The 18,791-nt window shown below is 36.4% G+C and overlaps 3 protein-coding genes across 4 annotated transcripts in view; 1 reads left to right on the top strand and 2 right to left on the bottom strand.

Moving 5' to 3' along the window:
• Positions 1–6,856, bottom strand: part of LOC106650740 — a 51,018-nt gene extending 44,162 nt beyond the window's left edge. For both annotated transcript variants that reach the window (XM_014368924.2, XM_023462024.1), the window contains exon 1: positions 5,625–6,856. The gene's annotated coding sequence lies outside the window, so the exon portion shown is untranslated. The remainder of the gene's footprint in view (positions 1–5,624) is intronic.
• Positions 6,857–10,762: 3,906 nt separating this feature from the next.
• LOC106650721 (cleavage and polyadenylation specificity factor subunit 4) lies at positions 10,763–13,119 on the top strand. The gene is made up of 4 exons (XM_014368896.2): positions 10,763–11,017; positions 11,993–12,196; positions 12,261–12,450; positions 12,541–13,119. The coding sequence occupies exons 1-4, from the start codon at positions 10,915–10,917 to the stop codon at positions 12,962–12,964; spliced, it is 921 nt and encodes a 306-aa protein (XP_014224382.1). The 5' UTR covers positions 10,763–10,914; the 3' UTR covers positions 12,965–13,119.
• Positions 13,120–14,019: 900 nt separating this feature from the next.
• LOC106650720 (drebrin-like protein) lies at positions 14,020–18,103 on the bottom strand. Its single transcript, XM_014368895.2, has 6 exons — positions 17,207–18,103; positions 16,317–16,485; positions 16,001–16,233; positions 15,755–15,932; positions 15,331–15,677; positions 14,020–15,230 (listed from the first exon to the last, which is right to left on the bottom strand). Exons 1-6 carry the CDS (start codon positions 17,287–17,289, stop codon positions 14,561–14,563), a joined length of 1,680 nt encoding a protein of 559 aa, XP_014224381.1. The 5' UTR covers positions 17,290–18,103; the 3' UTR covers positions 14,020–14,560.
• Positions 18,104–18,791: the final 688 nt, after the last annotated feature.

Genomic DNA, 18,791 nt, shown 5'->3' with positions numbered 1-18,791 from the left:
AGAGCGGCGCCTCGTCGCGGAGTAAAATTCAGTCGGCAACTCGACTGTTCCCGAAGATGAGCTCGCGGCTTTACGACGTGCCACGATAAAAATCATAACAACTTGGCGCTCTGCTTTCTCAGTCCGTCCAACTTTGTAGTCGAAGTTGCTTCGAGTCGGAACGCTCGTAACGCGATCGTAAATACAATCAACGCACGCGCGTTCCAAGCCATACGTGCGAGAATGAAAAGACACACTAAGCACTCAAAAAAACAATGTCCAAACACGATAATAAATTTGTACGAACTCTCGGGCTCAAAAATATGCAGCATGTGTCGTGCACAGCCAAGGAATTTATACATCGATATCGTTGCTCGATAGCGAGATTTTAATCTCGCGCGAGAGAGTACCTCTCAATAAAAAACCCCCGGCTATAATTACGTTACATTTGTATGTATGTGCTGTACAAAGTATATGCGTACTGCACTCGAATGTGTGCGAACAACGACAGGCGTCCGTATCGCGTGTGTGTGTATGTTTTCGTGGGTGCGTGTAAAGTAAATTCGAAAACAACAATGCGATAAAAGAAATATTTGCCAGCCGCGAGAAAATGATGAGTATACATGAAAGAAGTGTCGAAATTTCGGTGGACTGAATCAGCGCGTCGTCTATTCGATCGATAAATCCGTCAATGCGAGCTGCCGGTCGGGGCACAAACAAAATCGGCTGATTTTTTGGAAGCCATCCAAAGGTATGACGAGGGGCTGTGTCGCTCGGTCGGCTCGCTAATGACAACAAAAATTTAAAGCTCCGATCGCGCTGGGGACTGGTGGACACGAGTAGCCGCGTATCGAGCTCTATACACGTCGCTATAAAGAAAATCTCGTGTACAATGTGATAAATCGTATCTTTTTGCCCCCGAGGCTCGTACAAATGCCTTGCAATCTCAATGCTGCCTGCATGGGCTTTTTCTATGAGTCACGGCGTGCATAGCCAGACGCGCGTAAGACAAGCCACAGGCTATTTACTGCCTAGCTAATATATAATTGGCTACCTAATCGAGTATCACTCGTAGTCGTCGTCGGCGGCGCACAAGCACAAGCACACGCACCACGTCACTGGGCTGCGCATGTGTTTTATTATAATTATATTAGTATGCGCGTACGTATGCGAGCCGACGACGCGAGATTTTTATTACGTTGTCGGCCGGTGTAATGAGTTTCAAGGTATTAATCGAGACCACCGCCTGCGAGTTCTCGATACGTCGACGCGCCCCCATCGAGCTTCTCCATCTCGAAAGCTCGCTCTCTATATTACTCTTCCAACTCTTGCTTTGTTCTATCGCGCGGCTCCAATTAGGGCATCGTTCGTTCATTTCGCTGCTCGATTTTTGCCTCGCGATCTCGAGTCCAGCGACTTTTAACGTTATTATTTCGTGCCTTATGGAGCGGATAAATTGGCGATAAAGTTTTAAGCAAAACATTATACGGCACACCGTAAATCCATAGGCCTAATTAGATATATGAAGTTTAATATACAACGCGCGCAATGTACATACAGCTCTTGGCGCGATCATCGATATAAATAATTATCAAGAGTGCGTAAAATTTTATACAACCGTAACCAAATGTGTATATATGCCAAACCAGTTTGAACTTTATAACTTATGCATTTGTTTATTATTTATTTAAAGAAAACAGGATGAAGCAGCAATAACATCGCGGCTATAACGTGATAAAGCGACTCATTTATTTTTCAAGAAAGTGACTTTGTTGCGTCTGTGCGTGTTTTTCACGCGACGAGCATATTATGAAACGAAACTATGTATTTTCCAAACGTCGAGAAAATCACTTATCGAATCGCATCGATCGATCGATAAAAGTGATGCACACTTTTTCCGCGTTATCGGCTACAAGTGAGCTCGTTTGGTTATAATATAGCGTGTAATACAGCACGGGTCGGTCGAGAGAGAAGAATAAAAATTAAGTGCAGCTTGTTAAAGTTTATCGCTTATTAGCCACATGCGCGCACACTCGCATGTTGCAGCGGGGCCTTATACTTTGCTCGCGCGAGGAGTGTCCGACGTATCAAGTTTCTGGTTCAATTGACCTGCCTCGACCATAAATACACGAATGCAGCTCAATCATCGCGATGATTTATGCCGAGATTTTTTCTTCTTATCCTCAGCCTGCGCACTTGCTCTCTTACGCGAGCTACGCGTTTAATTCGCCACTTTTTTTAGCCAGAGAGAGATTCAATAGTTTCGTAACGAGAGAAAAAAAAAAGGAAAAAAGTTAGTATTTCAATACTACTAATGTTTCGCCATTGGCCATTTCGAAATATCAAAAATATGAAAGACGTGTATGAAGGATTTTTCTTGACGATCGGTAGCTAAAAACAAGGACAAACAACATCCAAAGCCTGTCGGTAGAGACTCGCGAATCGCTGCACTTTCATCTCATTAAGACGCGAGTCGCGTGTGAATATTTTGTAATCTATTAATGAAGATGGAGTAAAATTAAAAATGTTACAGGCTCGAGTGACCCAACTACTATTTTTGCTGCGCTTCGCACGCGACCTCCGAATCGTTTGAATTGCACTCGCTGCATTCAAAGTGGTCCGCTGGTTAATGCGACGGGCAATAGGAAAGTTTTTTTCGTGCGCGTGCTCGATAGAAAAAGACAATTAAAAATCACGAGTATTCGGCGTAGGGCGTACGCTCGTTCGACCGGCACTACGCAAAGCAACGCTGCTGCTGCTACATACGGGTCCAAATAGCATTCGGAATTTTTGCCCGCTCGACGGAGTGTCAGCGGCGGCACGTAACCGGCAGCTGGCGCACTACGGATGTGCATTAGCGTACGACCTGATTTTTAATCGGAGAAAGATTGGCAGGTCGCGCGACGCACGCTTATTTGCCTTTGCGTCAACTCGTTCCATTCGCGCGGGCAACATTGCAAGTGTACACGAGCTCGTACAATTGACACAGCGCGCGATCATGATTCTTATACAGATGCGCGTCTAGACGTTCCGTAATTTGCCCGACGTGGGCCTCGAGTCGTTCGAATCTCGAACGGTACTGTCACGAGCAAAACAAAACGAGACGCTTCGCCGGCGAGGGTGCAACAACGCGCGGAAACGCATTGCCACGTGGGTGTTTATAATTGCGGCTATCGAGCAAAATAATGCGTGTAATAAGCGCGGGAGAAATTTCGCAGCGGAGAAAACGAGTTCTGCGGTCGTAACAGCGCGAGATGAAAAGCGTGATCGATCGGAAGCAATACTCGGCGGAAACGAGCTTGAAACGTTAATAGATTACGGCGATATTTATACGAATTGTGTAACTTGTCGAGCACTGCAACCGAGTCTCGAATCCCATTGCGGGCAGCGATGCATACTCGACCATCGGAGCTCAAAATGTGCCCAACTATGCGACGAAATACGATTCCTCATTCGCAAAACGGATTTATACCTTTACGGCAAAAGTCGAATCAAGAAGCCAGCTTGTGTCCATCGAGCACGCGCGTTTCCCCGAGACAGACAAATAGAGAAGATCGCCGGTGTATAGGGGAAAAAATGACAAGTCTTAGGTGCGTAGCTTCGACTTTCGTTGCCTCGCGTTAGAAAACACGTATTTCCCCTTTGCGACGATGATCTGCAGTCTCGCTTTTCGTGGTCTTACACCGGGATCTTGATGTACGAGAAACAATCGTCAGCTCGATCAATCGACACGAGAAGGCCAAAGTTGCGAATTTTCGTCGTTGTTGAAAAAGTAGTCGGCTCGCGCACGTGCCCCGAAGAGTCCCACGAGTCAGCTGCGGAGCACACAAAATATGCGTCTGCTTGAAAGCACTGGCTTCGACCAAGCCGCTACTATTTCCGTATGATATTCGTATGATGTTGTTCTAACGAAACGAATTTATTGCGCGCAAGCCAACTTATGCAAGCTTATATTGTTATACTAAACAGCTGGACTCGGAGCAGCTGCTTATTCGCATCTTTATATAGATAAAGGCGTAACAAATCCTTCATACGCTTAGTTATATGGGCTTATTTTTATCAACTATTCTACCTTTACACTTACTCTTTTATGTAAAACGAATTGGTTGTTGACAAAATAAAATATCATAACGATTTTATGCAGCTGCATACAGAAGCAAATCTTAAACATCTTTCAAAAGAAAAATCAAGTATTAAATCTAGCATACATATATTGCGAAATATTATTGCAATACATACGAGACCTCCAGATAAAAAAAGTAGCCAAGAAGAAGAAGAAGAAGAAGAAGAAGAAGAAGAAGAAGAAGAAGACGACGACGACGACGAAGGAGGCGAATAAGAGGAAACATAAGAGGTGCAGAAGCACCAAAATTTTCGAGATTCTTTTTCGCACCTTGGCTGCAAACGTGTTTGTGCATCATTATACACGCATCAGGCGCCTACAGTATATAATAATTATAATAGTGTTGTGTACGTGTCAGGGGTGTACGTGCCATGAGCAACACCTTAAGGTTTTTTCTCCTTGCCGCTCGAGCGCAAAAACGCTCGAGGGAAAATTAGCCACACGCGAGTCAGCGGCGCGTCTCTATTATAAAATTCATTATATACCGTCAGACGGCTTGTGTGCAAGTGTATATATATATTACTCGAGCTCATCATAGGGGACAAAGTTGGTATTGGAATTTAGCCGCGCGATGCGTCGCATGAATGGAGCTTAATTATGTGCCTCGAATAGCTCGCTCACACACATCACACACACACACACACGTGCGTGTGTACTTACACATGCTCTACGGCAATAGAATTACATGCATGTGTACAGCAGCAGTGGCGTGATTTTTTATCCAGTATACGCTGGGTTAAGTGCTCTTGATTTGTGTCATTCGCTTATAACGTGCCGCGCGCATATTGTCATCGTGGAGGTCACGTTTCCTTTTTCTTTCTTTCTTTCTTTCTTTCTTTTTTTTTTTATTGCCTCTCTTCTTTCTTTCGTCGACGGATGCCATGAGAAATGACGCGCGCCTCGAGTGCTTGAACTTTGACGAAAAAGGCTGAAAAAGAAAAGTTGGAGGGCGAGATATGGTGCTGGCAGGGCCACTTGCCGGCCGCACCTCGTTATCTGGTCGACAAATTTGCATGGCATGCGACGATGAGGGCATCGATGATGGTCGCACGACAATTGACTCATTTATACGGTCAATCAGGCAAGCCGATGAAAACTCGTAAATTCATCGTCCACTCTGGCTCGCGCAATTGGAAAAGTTTTTCCCTCCCCCCGAGGAATGCGAGGTCCGCGTGTGCAATGGACGATTGAACAGCAGCTCGCGTACAAACACGACGACGACGGCGACGCGTTCGACTCGCGGCTTCCAGGCATTTTTCTCGCTCCGGACTAAAGTGTGTATTATAACATAGGCGACGGATGGCAATATATTACATCGAGAGAAGATGAAGAAGAAAAAGATGAGAAAGAGTCCCCTTTGCGACTAAAAGTCGCAAAGCCCATCGTCACAACTCACAACGCAAATGTTTCTTGGGTATATATCTACGTATTATATATTTAAACGCTCACACATGCAGCATATATTTAAAATGTATAGAAAGAAGATATGTCTTTTATTAACGCTAAAAATAATGGCACTCACCGTTATGAATTAATCTGTTCTGCCGTCGCGACAGCTGGTTTCTTTCGTTCGTTCGTTCGTTCTTTCGTTCGTAGAAATTCACTTGCGTCGATTAAATTATGAAAAAAAGTTTGATTTCACAAATTTCTTTCTCAGCTCCACACACTAATATTGCACTCCACTTCGGTCGCACTCAAATTTATTTTAGATAATATATTTCTATACTGGTCGGATAAATCGTGAGCATGTATGTGTTTTTCGCTGGCGTATAAGTGCGTTTTGTGTGGGTGCCTGTTGTGTATTGTGTGCGTGTATGTGTGTGTGTGTGTGTGTGTGTGTGTGTATGTGTGTACGTAAGTGTATATTTAGATGAGCGAGTTGTCGGCGTCGAGCCGATACACACTATCGTGGCGAACTAAGAGCAGGCGAGCTTCCGTAGGTAGACTGGGCCGCACGAGGCCGCGCGGCTACCTTCAAGCGCGCAATAGACACGCGAGGTTTGCGCGCCAGCCCTTGCCTCGTACGTATCGGAGCACACCACAGAATATCCACAGCGGCACTTGTGCTCCTTTTTTGATTTTCCCTTTCTTTCGTCGCGTCTAATCGATACACGTGCCGGGGCTCGTGAAACGATCCGTACTCTCTCTCTCTCTCTCTCTACGGGCCACGATTCGCTGACACTTGGACTTGATTCACATGAAACGCGCACTTGCACCGATGATCATGAGCGATTCGCTAGTGCGCGTCCAACGAAATTAGCCGCACTCGCGCTTGGACGCTTTCGAAGGTGTCACTCGATCGACATGGCCATCCGTCGATCGTCCACGCTCTGACGTAGCTGATGCGTATCCTCTGCCGTGTACGTATGCACGCGGAGCTTTTTAAGGATCGCTGACTCGACCAATCAAAATCGTCGCGTGCCGGTCTCGCGCCACTTTTTTCACTGATATCGCTGCCGGCTGCCTACTACACGAGCCGCCACATCTTTGCATGTTCATTATATCGTAAAAGCAACCCTCTTCACTTTTTCCCTTTCTTGGCGAGATTGGATGAAAAGGTGACAATTTCTCACTCTCTCTCTTCCTCTTTCGATTTCCTCGCCTTCTTGCTGCTCGGATGCAACCTCGAGCTCCCGCGAGCGATCGCGCGTCGATATCGTTGTCGTACAATGCGTCGGAATAGTTGCCGCGCGATTGCTTGCACCAACGTTTTCGAGTAGCGCGCGCTTACGAATCTCAAATCGTACTGCAGCGTATTGTGTGATGCGAATGTCTGCTGCCGCAGTGGAATTTCGTCTCTCTCTCTCTCTCTCTCTCTCTTTCTGCCTTCCTTTCCTCTACCTCCTTCTCCACCTCCTCTTCTATTTCGTCTTTTTCTCTTGGCTCATATATATATATGTGCATGTACACGCACACAGATATACTCATACATATATATTTGCAACACTCGTTCTTTTTCTGTTTCTTTTCCTTCTTTTTCTTCTCTTTCTCTCTCTCTCTCTCTCTCTCTCTTTCTCTCTATCTATCTATCTCTCTGACTGATACTAAACTAACAAGTGTGATTACAAGATTTTGTGTTATATTGTTTTTTGTATAAATAAAAAATATTTAAACTTGTATTTCATTAATACGCACTACAATATACTTGTGTACGCAGAAACTCTATGAAACACTAAATAGACATATCTTATTTTAATTTTTTTTATCAGCAATTATTTATAACAACTGCTTTTATCATTTTTTGTACTTACACCAATGAAATATAATGTACTTCCGAGAAATAAAAAGGATACTGCTTTATTTTTCCATCTTACCTTTTATGATAAAAAAAAAATTAAAATCAAAGTTAACAAGTTGAAAAATGAGCTTACTCATATTGTAGTTGACCAAAAAAATTAATGCACATGGATAAAAGATCTATTAACAATTACTATAACTAAAAACCTAAGACTTTTAACATTACTGCTTTATAAAAGTCAAAACTATCGATAACGTCATTTTAAAAATTTATTTAATGCACTAAACTCTCCATATAAACATAAACATTTGAATTTAGCATTTTTTTATTTTCGTGATAATAGTTTAATACTTTATTCAATCAAAACTAATTAAATTCACTTATTATTCACAAATAAATACCATGGAAAAACTGTATGCTTAATTAGAATTGTATGTGACATTTTTATAGCTCTATTTCTGCACCTATGCAATAATACTACCATAGAAAATTATCCCGGTTGAAAAAATTTGTGTGGATTTCTACGTGAATTATCTACACAAAATCCACACGGAATCTATCGGCATAGATTGCATGTAAAATGAAAAAACGATTATAAAATAATTTTGAATTAAATTTATTTATAGAGAAAATTTTGAAGTTTATTGAATTGAGGAATTTTTCACATCGTATTTTTTGTATTATATGAAATGAAACAAGAAATAACTTATTTTGAAACTAAATTTAAGAAATAAATATTCGTCTACATGAATAAAGGCGAGCACGCAAAAAACAAGTGATAATTATTGCACTTGAATTGTCAAAACTTGAGCAAATTTTCTTCTAAATTATCTTCATATAAATTTTAATGTTAAATTATTATTAATAATAATTAATAATTAAGTTCCAGTTTTATATAAATTTTTATTTCAAGAATCCAAATGTTTTGAAAACTCTATCTAGTTATAAAGAATTGAAAAAAACAAAAGCACCTCGTTTGATGCAGTCTCTGTAAATATATTAGAATTAGAAATAGAACATCCCGCGCTACACAGGCATGTTGCAATAAAAGGCGTTGTACACGCAAATTATTCTTTGATAGTCTTTACGAATTTATTTAATGTCTAGGTGATATCTATGTATACGCTCATTTCGTTTGCATAGAACATTTATAAAATAACTCAGGCTGACGCTGTTGGTGCATTTTATGAATATTTTGAGTACATTTTCTCATTAATTATTCTAGTGGATTTCGACAACTCAGAGCAGAAAGGCACCACTTCGAGCCGACCTTGCTGCCAGCTTTTTAAACAGTATAGTACTATGAAGCCTAATCGAATGAATTTTTTTTATAAAATGAAAATAAAAATAAAAATATTTGTTACTGCAAACAATGTAAAAAATAAAATTACCTCGACATCATTACATCATATGCATTTGAATAGTGTGAACAGAAACCCTAGCCTAGCCCCCCCTACCCTTGGTTTGGAAATTTAAAGTAATACTGCTCTCTAAGAAAATGAGGCACAACGAAAATATTTTTATTAAATGAAGTGTACTAGCTACCCTAAATCCTCAAAAATCTTAATAAACTTGAGTAGCAAAACCATCTTTAGTTTTATGTTAAAACGGGATAGATTCAAAAATTTACCAATAAGCCTGCGCACGAGGCTCTTCGTTTTCTATCGCTTTTTTAGATTTTTAAAGTCCTAAATGGCTTCGGAATCGGTATCGAAAAAAAACGGACTTCCTTATGATTTGAGGTATGTGAGATATTGGGGCCTAGTATTTCGGCTTCGGGGCTCGTTTTCTATGGACTATAACATACCAAAAGCGCACCAGTTGGAGCTATATCAAATTGAAAGTTGCAATTATTTGCCATGTATCACTTCTCAAAATTTGATTTTTTAACAAAAAAACCACAGGAACTATTTTTCTCTTACCTATCGATGGTATTGACTATGAACAATTCAATTTCTCAATTCTCATCCATGTGAATTGTGTGCGTGAGTTTTGGGATTGCAGCGATGCGATTGCAAGATTGACAACCGTACCAGTTGCATGCTATATTTTTTATCATAACGCAATGAGCGATAACATGAGGTATAATCATGTTGAAAGTTGAAAAAAAATCGGATTCTTTGATTGTCAATGCGAGTTAGGGGGAAAAACTATTTGAGTAAAAATTTTTAACCCTAAACATTTAACCCTTTAACGCCTGAATTGTTCATTTCTGAACAACATCTTTAGCGATCTATTACATCAACTTAAAATTGTTTAAAAATCTTTTGGGGCATCACTTCAAATGTAAAATTTAACGTGCTTTTTGAAGTTGGTGTCAGAATCAAATTTTAGCATAAAAAAAGTCCATGACATGTATACTTTATTGTTGAATAATTGTAATTACGAAATTAAACATGGAGATCATAAATATGACTCCCGAATACCTGAAAGTCATAAAATGATTTCGACAATTTTTAACTCGATAACTGTCAACTTTACGAAAAAAAGTTATATAAATGTTATAATAAATAACTGTTAAGAATTTAATAATTTTAGTTATTCAACTCTTATATAACATTTTTTATACTTTTGACATATTTTTAAATTCCAATAATAATAATAATTTGTTTAATTTCAATACTTTCAAGTAAAAATAAAGACTATTGATACCGCGAAAAATGTTTAAGTTATATCCTATTCAATAAGAGTGGTTCCTATTCAATAAGAGTGGTGAGGTTTTAAGCGTGAGCAGTTTATAAGCTCTGTGATTGGTTGTTCAGTAGCTTGCAATTGTTTACTGGCGCGCAAATACGAGTGTTGTAGTAAGTTGAAAAATTGGAATATTAATCTATTGACGGCTTGAGACTAATTTTGATGTTTACAGTTTATACCATAATCTTCGTTTATCTTATTTTTCTATTTTAAATATTAAAAAATGGTAAAGTAGGATAAGAAAGAAGAGAGCGCGAGCAGCGCGCTGAAAGTCGGGCTAGTACTTAATAATCATTCTATGAATAAAGCTTAAATTAAAAAATAAATATCCAAGGTTGTTATTTCCTGTCATCCTTTAAATTGAAAAGTTTTATAAGTCACGAAGAAACATCGTCATTTTGTGGGCGCGTTACACATGTCAAAAAGTACAACCGTATATAACTCTACGGTTAGCGTAAACGATAATAGTGAATGATGATAAACGTTATTGGTGCGATAGAAAATCGTACAATTTTCCAAAACGAATTATGTACAAAAAAATTATGGTTGATGAGCGATGTTGCGCTATAACCAATTGTAATAAAAACATTAATGACGATATTTCACTTTTTTGAACTTGCTACTTGTTAGTATAAATTTAATTTTTAATTGCATGTATTTGAGATGGTAAAGTAGGGAACAAGTATGATTAAGGATGGTCTACCTATAAGTTTTTCTGAATCACAACACACCATGCCCTATACTTCACTAGCAGAACCTTCACTCACACAGTTCCAAGTGCTAGTTATTTGTGTTGTATGAAATAATACATTTCTTTGGCATCAAGCATACATATTATAGTGTTGTTTGGCTTAGTGTACATACACACAGAATACGAAAAATGGAGTGTATCGTAGCGAACGTTGACAATTTTAAATTTGATATAGAAATTGCTCTTGAAGAACAGTATGGGGCTCTTCCACTGCCTTTCAACGGCATGGACAGTTAGTATCGTTTTTAAATCATAATGATTAAATAATTAGAAATACTTTGAAAATGAACATAGACATAACCTTCAATTTACTATACTTGAATTTCTCTACTATTCTATTATGCTTTAACTCCTAAGTGCTTAAAGGTATCTTAAATATTCATATTAAGTTTTACTGAATATTTGCTAATAGTTGAAAAAAAATTTTTCAAAATTTGCATTATTGCCTTTCTTTTGTACATTATTTGAAAGTGTTTTAGCCATTATAATACTCAAAAATTGTTGAATATATAGTTAAAGCACCACAAGCTCTCAGCGATATAAGAAGTATTGATTCTTGGCTCTGTCTCAAGGTTTGGTTTAAAAAATTAGCTCTACTGACTTCCATCAGGTTTTTTTTATCCAGTAGATCTTTGGCCTCAGATGCAAGTTCAAACTATATGCATGAGATGCACTTTTACCATTTGAATTTTCAATTCAGTAAAATTGATATAACTGTCAAGTCCAGGTTTTAATGTTAAAGTAAGTGTATACAAAAGTACAGGGCAGAATTGTATCAAGCTTTATTCAGCTTAAACATGTATCCCAAGTTGTCACAGATAATTATATATATTTTTATTTTATATAATTATATTATGATTATATATATTTATATATTTGGAAATTTGTTTAATTTTTGGAGAAAATATTTATTTGATTCTTTTGTATCACAATTTTTATTAATTCAATAAAGACAGTGTAAATATGTTAATAAAAATAGACACACTCTAATATAAAAAAAACACAATTGATCATTATTTTTACTCAAATTTACTTATAATAAATTAGATTTTTTATAGCTGATATTTTATAAACCCATTATATGAAAACTTAAGGTACTTTTGAATTTAAATTAAATTTTTTTATATAGTAAAATTGCTAGTTTAGTTATGATCTTGTTTTAGTATTAATTGTTGAAATGGAATACTAAATACATTCAATTTTGTAGAATCGGTAGCTGCAGTATGCCAATTCTATCCAAAAGGCACATGTACAAAAGGAGCTGCTTGTCCGTACCGTCATGTTCGAGGTGATAGAACAATTGTATGTAAACATTGGTTACGTGGTTTATGCAAGAAAGGAGATCAATGTGAATTTCTACATGAATATGATATGACTAAAATGCCTGAATGCTACTTTTACTCAAGATTTAGTAAGTTTATTTTCATACATTTTGTGACTTTATTTTCAAATCTAACTGCAACTTATACTTGCAGATGCATGCCACAACAAAGAATGTCCATTTCTCCACATTGATCCTGAAACTAAAGTTAAAGACTGTCCTTGGTATGATCGGGGATTTTGCAGGCATGGTCCATTATGCAGGCACCGTCATGTTCGTAGAGTTTTGTGCATGACTTACGTAGCTGGATTCTGTCCAGATGGATCTCAGTGTAAATATATGCAGTATGTATTTAAAACCAATTCAATTATATTATTATATACGTTTTTTTTAAATGAGACATAATTAATTAATTGATGAAAAATTATTATCAGTCCTCGATTTGAACTACCTGCTTTGCAAGAACTTCAGCCAAAAGAGGGAAAAAAAGTTATGATCACATGTCATTTTTGTGGAGAAAGTGGTCACAAAGCCATTTATTGTAATAAAATGCCAGCTGAGATGCGTGAGCAGCATGCACGTCAAGAAATGGAAAGACAAGAAGCTGCGCGTCATGAAGGTGGACAACCCCCTCATCATCCAATTCATTTTCCTCCACCTTCATTTCATCATCATAGGCCTGGTCATCAACCCAGAGAGCCAGGCCAAAGAGGTCCTCAGAAACCACTTGAAGAAGTTACTTGTTACAAATGTAGTAGGAAGGGTCACTATGCTAACAAATGTCCTAAAGGCCATTTAGCATTTTTAAGTCATTCAGGTAATATCGGAGGTGATCACGGCGGTGGTATCACTGCGTGAGATAGCACAATAAGGATACATTTTTTAAATGTACATAAGTGAGTGAGAATTGTATAAATAGTGATTGTGTTTTTTACGGTGAGTTATAAATTTGGAATTCATATAAAAACATGGCATGCAATATAAAATTATTCCTACTTTTTATAATGAATGTGTTAGCATAGTAGTAAACATTAAAGTCAAAAAAGTATGCCCTACAGTTAGAGCATTCTTTTTTTATTATCTTGAATATTAAAATTGTGTGAATGAATAGTAAAAAAGGAGAAAAAAAGAATGAAATCCCTATAAATGTAATAAAATTGTACAAAAGGTTGATTTGGGTTTAACATTGTTCATGATGCTGAGCAAATGAAAAAACCTGAAAAATTCTATTTAAGTATATAATGGTAGTTTATTGTTAGGGAATTATTATTAGGGAACTAGAAATGTTTTGACGATAAAAATGACATATTTTAGTGTATTAATCATGATTATTTCAATAAAAAAAAAATAAAACATACTTCAACTTTTGGCGATTTATTTAATTCTCTACAAACTTCTTATACATATTGCATATACACCATTTTGAAAAAGAATACATACATTACGCATTGAAATTTATTGCATTGATAACATTATTAAGTGTGTTTTAACGAAATCTTATATAATAATGATTTAATTTTGTTTATATACACTTACAATTTCGAACTAATGATGACACTGAATTTATGCAAGTAAAATCAAATTTTATAAAATGTTTACAATAAAATGATTGAGTTCGATATATAAATATTTGCTCAATTTCTTATATCCTAACATATTAAAAAAATGAAAATTCAATTTGGTTGCTGAAATACATTAATTCAATAAATCATTAAAACAGAAATATTTACATAGTAACTTGATAATAAGTAGTGTAAAGAAAATTATTGCACCATCAGTAAAAAATTATAAAAATAAAAAATCTATTTGGCCTAACAAATTATTTAAATCTATCACTGAGCAAATATTTGAAAATATTAAAATTTACATCAAATTTAAAAAATGGGTAAATTACTGCAATTGAAATAGAGTTGTCGGCTGAATATTCTTACAGAATATATTATTACATTAATTTCTTAAGTACAATTTTATTGAGTAAAACATGCAATATCTTTATTTTTATACTCAACACAAAATCGTTGGTTATTCTTTAAAATTAACAGGATTCTAGTTAAGATAAAACTGGTTTTCGTCATCAATTTTTTTTTTTAAGTTAAATATTGTTAAAGCAATTCAACCTAAAGCTGTTAAATCTAACTTTGAAACATTTGTAACAATTTCAAAAACCTGGTGACAAAAATACACCTTTCATATTCGTTGTTTAAAATAAAAATTTGACACTTTCAAATTCCTGAGAAATGTATATAACTTGATCAAAATTAGAAAATATTACATGAATGTATTATAAGTTACAAAAAGCTATTGCTGCTATTTCATCTTCATCATAAAATGAATAATAATTTTTTTATTTAAATGCAATCAAAATGAAAATATAGAAATTAAACATTCAATAGTATTATTTCATCACCAAGAAATCAGAAATTAATAAAACATTGCACCACCCAGGTCTTTCAATCATGAAGAGCCATAATCAATAACTTCAACGTGGTTGGCCGGAAAAAGACCATACGTTCCATCGGGAGCTAAACCTTGCCACCATCCTTCATCAATAGCATCAATATGAGTGATGATATCACCAGGGTCAAAAGTAATTTCAGTTTCATCTGCAGCTTGATAATCATAAAGAGCACGAGCTTTCATACCTTGATTATTTGGATCAAGATATAAATATTGACCACCATCCAATTGGCCATATAATTCATTTTCTGCTTCATTTATATTTTCTTCTGATTGAGATGGCGTTGCTAATATTTTTTGCATATGCTCTGCTTCACTGATGATTTTGTCTTGAGATGATACATGATTGTTAACTGCAGTACTTTCTTTCAATTCAGCTGTTTCTTCCATTTTTTCTTGTACCTCATCATTGCCTAATTGTTGTACTGCATATTGGTGGGATGATGGTTCAGATTTAAATTGTAATGGAGACTGAGGTTGAGTTGGTTGTTTGTTAAGATCTGATTTTAAATAAGACTGATTCTCTATACAAGCCGGAGCTAGCACTTCTTGTTTTTGTTGTGATTGAGATTGCTGCTCTTGTTTAGAATTTGGTCCTGATTGAGATTGAATTAGAGATTGAAAATATTGTGCTCTAACAGGTTTTGCTATACTAATTGATCTGTTTCTGAAATAATTTAATTTTTATTTAATAAAAGCATTAAGTTTATTTCAATCCAATTATAAGATTGTTAGATGTTTTACAATCATTTTAAAAGTATACTTACTCTGATTTTACACTTTCTTTTTGCTTATTTTGTTCTAATTGATTTTGTTCGATTGCTCTTTTAGCAGCTTCTACATGATGTCCTCTTTGATGATGAATTATGGGAGTTTTTGTTTGACCAGCACTACTATTCTGTTCAAATATTGCTCTTGCATTAATGGTCCTTTGAGCCATAAGTTCTTGAGCTTCTTGAATTCTAAGTCTCCGCAATTCGTCACATCTAGACATTGGTTCATCATCGGAATCTTGATTTTTTTTGTTGTGTATTTGATTTCGTAAATTTTTTATTTCTTCAGCTCTTTGTTCTGCTTTTCTTTGCACAGCTATGATACTTTCTTTTGCAGCTACCTATAATTAATCATTTTTAAGAATTTAGAAGTTGAGATGGAATCATTGAAATATAAACAAAAATGATATTTTAATACCTTTTGCTCTCTCAATTTATTCTCTTGCTCTTCCCGCCTTTTTGCCTCTTCTTCTAATTTTTTTCTATTCTGTTCATGTCGAATACGTTCTTGTTCTAATCTTTGCTTTTCTTCCATTTCTTCTTTTTGCCAAAACTGATCACGCTCACTTGCATTTATTTCTTGTGCTGGAATTACCCTGTGAATGAATAATTATTTAATTATCTTTGTGGAATGATATATCCAATTTAACTTAGAAGCAGTTACCTGCGATAAGTAGTTCCTATGGGGATAGAACGATCTCCATTTTGACCTCTAGGTTCATTAAATTTATAAGATGAACCAGTTGCTCTAGACAATTTTTCCATGATTAATTCAACTTCTACATCTTCTTCGGAGCGTGCGCTTATAGTTATGTGTGCACCCTTCAAAAGCTTTTCTATATCTCTTATATGATTTGCACAAGTTCCTTTTTTTACTATAGGAGCTCCTTCTCCTTGCTTAAAAAGTCAATAAATGAATTATAAATTAATTTCATAATACATGTTTATTATTTTAATTTTAGTATTGAATTTATAATCACCCAATTAATTAAGACGCATTTGTGTAGTGTTGTTTTTTTGTCTATAACTCGACAGAAAGCATACATTATTAGTCCTTCATTCAATTCATCAATCATTTCTTCTAGTCCTCCTTTTCCAGTACTCACAACTTTTAAGGTATTTGTCTGACCTTCATACCCATATACAGCCCTAAAAAAAATTTTATTGATAAAAGCATCAGTCATGATATTTACTTCAAAGAATGAAAAATTTAAAAAGCCCAAGTTTAGCCTGTACTTTAAACATTTAATGTATTAAGTATGTATTTACATGAGTGAAAAGTGGGTAATGCATCAAAAAGTAAAGGAAAGAAGTAACAAAATAAAATTAATAGATATTAAATAATGAAAAGGAAAAAATGTAATCATAAATAATTCGTAAGTTTTTAGATCTCAAGAAAATAGGTTTTTCTTGACTTCTCTCATAGTACTAGATCACATGCTTACCCTTAAGATAGAGTTAGACTCTAATTGCAATCTTTATTCTCTTTTTCTTGGAAAAAATGGAGCATATCTTGGAATTGTTAATTTTGAAGTTGAATTTTATCGTTGAGTAAAATTCTGATAAGAGCAAGGCGAAAAAAATGACTCTCAAACAAGCGAAATCGATGTAATCGATCGATAGATAGATATGTGTATCGTCGAAAGCTGAATTCGGTTGCGAAAACTGCGTATGCCGGCAAAGATCCGAAAAAGGAAAGCAGCAACTAAATGCATATACATGTTGCAGAAATATACGCGAAAGTTTTGTATGGTAATCACACGTTAAGGAGGTCTAGGAAATTGTGTGCGTGTAGATGAGGAAAGGTGTACAATGCTTGGAGGGAGAGCAGCCTACGGTACATTGAGAAAAAAATGAAACGATAACTCACCAATTGATAGGGGACTTGTCATCAACGACGCTCTGCCAAGCAGCAGTCAAAGCGTCCTTATTTTTCGTCAAGTTGATAGCCATAGTTGAGCAAATAATCAGCTCGTCAATGTGAGAAGTAAGCAGAGCACTTTAGCCAGCAAGATTATTTTTTCGACTGAAAGTGCACGGGCATTCGTTTGTTTTAGCTCTTAACAAATTTTCATTGATAATCGAATTCTTTGACCGTTTCACTTGTCGCTATGCTCACACTTGCACCAGGGCCCATGCAGAGGTACTCACTACACTCAATACCACTGCATGATGCGCCAATTCGCTCTGCACGATTCTTTGGAGTCAGTCACCGATAACCAAATTACTGCTTTGTACTTGTAATACACATTTACACGCATGCAGTAGTAGTACGGAGTGATACGGTCTAGAGCGGTAGCCGGACGCGAGACGAGTCCGGCGAGTGCGACTCTGACGTGTGCGCGTGTTCGTGCGAGCCTGTAGTGTCAGTAAAACGGAGCGATGTCAACGTCCAACACAGCGTGGTCAACTTTGCGGCGCTCACAAGGCGCCGTGCGCGAGCTTTTCAGCTATTTTAGGCAGTAGGTACAACAGCGCGAATACCGAGCTGCGATAATGACCCGCGTTTCGCGACAGCCATTATCAAACTCAAGGCGCTACGGCTCTGGGCTCCCTCTTCGATTTCAGTATGCGTGCACTTATGCCTATAGACACTTGACTGGCAACATGTCTTCCATTAATATGACTTTTGACACTTCTTGTCATGAGTGCTGCTGCGTACCGTATTATATATGTGACCGGATCACTGGTCTACACGCACTGCACCTTCGTCGTAACTGCGCTACACGCCCACGACTATAAATGGCTCTAGACTCTAGAGCGCAGCGTGCCGCCTGCAGTGCAATTTCTCAACTCGACCAAGGGTCTGAATGAAGTCATTTGAATAATTCACTTCATTTTGCGAATCATTTTCTTTCCTACATGCGTACAGATATATATTTACCACATAAATATCTCCGACGGAAATCGAATTTTCCTACAACTTTTATAAACTGGAATAAATTTTTTTATGATTTTAAACTCATATAAAAGTTTATAAAAGTTTGTAGCAATTGATAAACGTAAATACGTCTTTATAAAACTGTATACGCTTTTATAAAATCTTTAAACATTTTCATACACTTTCATCCATTTTTTGTTTAAATTCCACATAGCCAAAACCCGATGAAATGTTTCCAACATAAAATAAATAATAATAATAAGATTAAATAGTTTTTATATGAGTCCTAACCCGACCGATTGTTTAAGTTAATTATAATCGTTTATATATAAATGTAATAAAACATAGAAACATTAAAAGATACGTTCAACTTCTGCAGATAATAATATTTACTACATGCATGCATTCATATTGAATTTTAACAACTTATAAGCAGTTTTAAATCGTTTCGCAAATTATTCCAAAACTCACAATGATGACTGATTACAATGATGAATGTTCATTTCACGTATTTCTACGATACGCTGATGCAATACATCTAAACCTTATACGCTTATCGATGTATAGAGCACAA

The sequence above is a fragment of the Trichogramma pretiosum genome, unplaced genomic scaffold (genome assembly GCF_000599845.2).
Source record: "Trichogramma pretiosum strain Unisexual culture from Peru unplaced genomic scaffold, Tpre_2.0 scaffold52, whole genome shotgun sequence".
NCBI lineage: Eukaryota > Metazoa > Arthropoda > Insecta > Hymenoptera > Trichogrammatidae > Trichogramma > Trichogramma pretiosum.
This window is presented reverse-complemented; position numbering and strand designations above follow the sequence as displayed.

What these genes read in the sequence shown, in the direction of transcription:
- LOC106650721 (XM_014368896.2), top strand. Translation starts at nt 10,915, where the DNA reads ATGGAGTGTATCGTAGCGAACGTTGACAATTTTAAATTTGATATAGAA. An exon ending in GCCTTTCAACGGCATGGACA is followed by an intron (nt 11,018 to 11,992) that starts GTTAGTATCGTT and finishes TCAATTTTGTAG; the next exon opens with AATCGGTAGCTGCAGTATGC. An exon ending in CTACTTTTACTCAAGATTTA is followed by an intron (nt 12,197 to 12,260) that starts GTAAGTTTATTT and finishes TTATACTTGCAG; the next exon opens with ATGCATGCCACAACAAAGAA.
- LOC106650720 (XM_014368895.2), bottom strand. Translation starts at nt 17,289, where the DNA reads ATGGCTATCAACTTGACGAAAAATAAGGACGCTTTGACTGCTGCTTGG. An exon ending in GACAAGTCCCCTATCAATTG is followed by an intron (nt 16,486 to 17,206) that starts GTGAGTTATCGT and finishes AATTTTTTTTAG; the next exon opens with GGCTGTATATGGGTATGAAG. An exon ending in AATGCGTCTTAATTAATTGG is followed by an intron (nt 16,234 to 16,316) that starts GTGATTATAAAT and finishes TGACTTTTTAAG; the next exon opens with CAAGGAGAAGGAGCTCCTAT.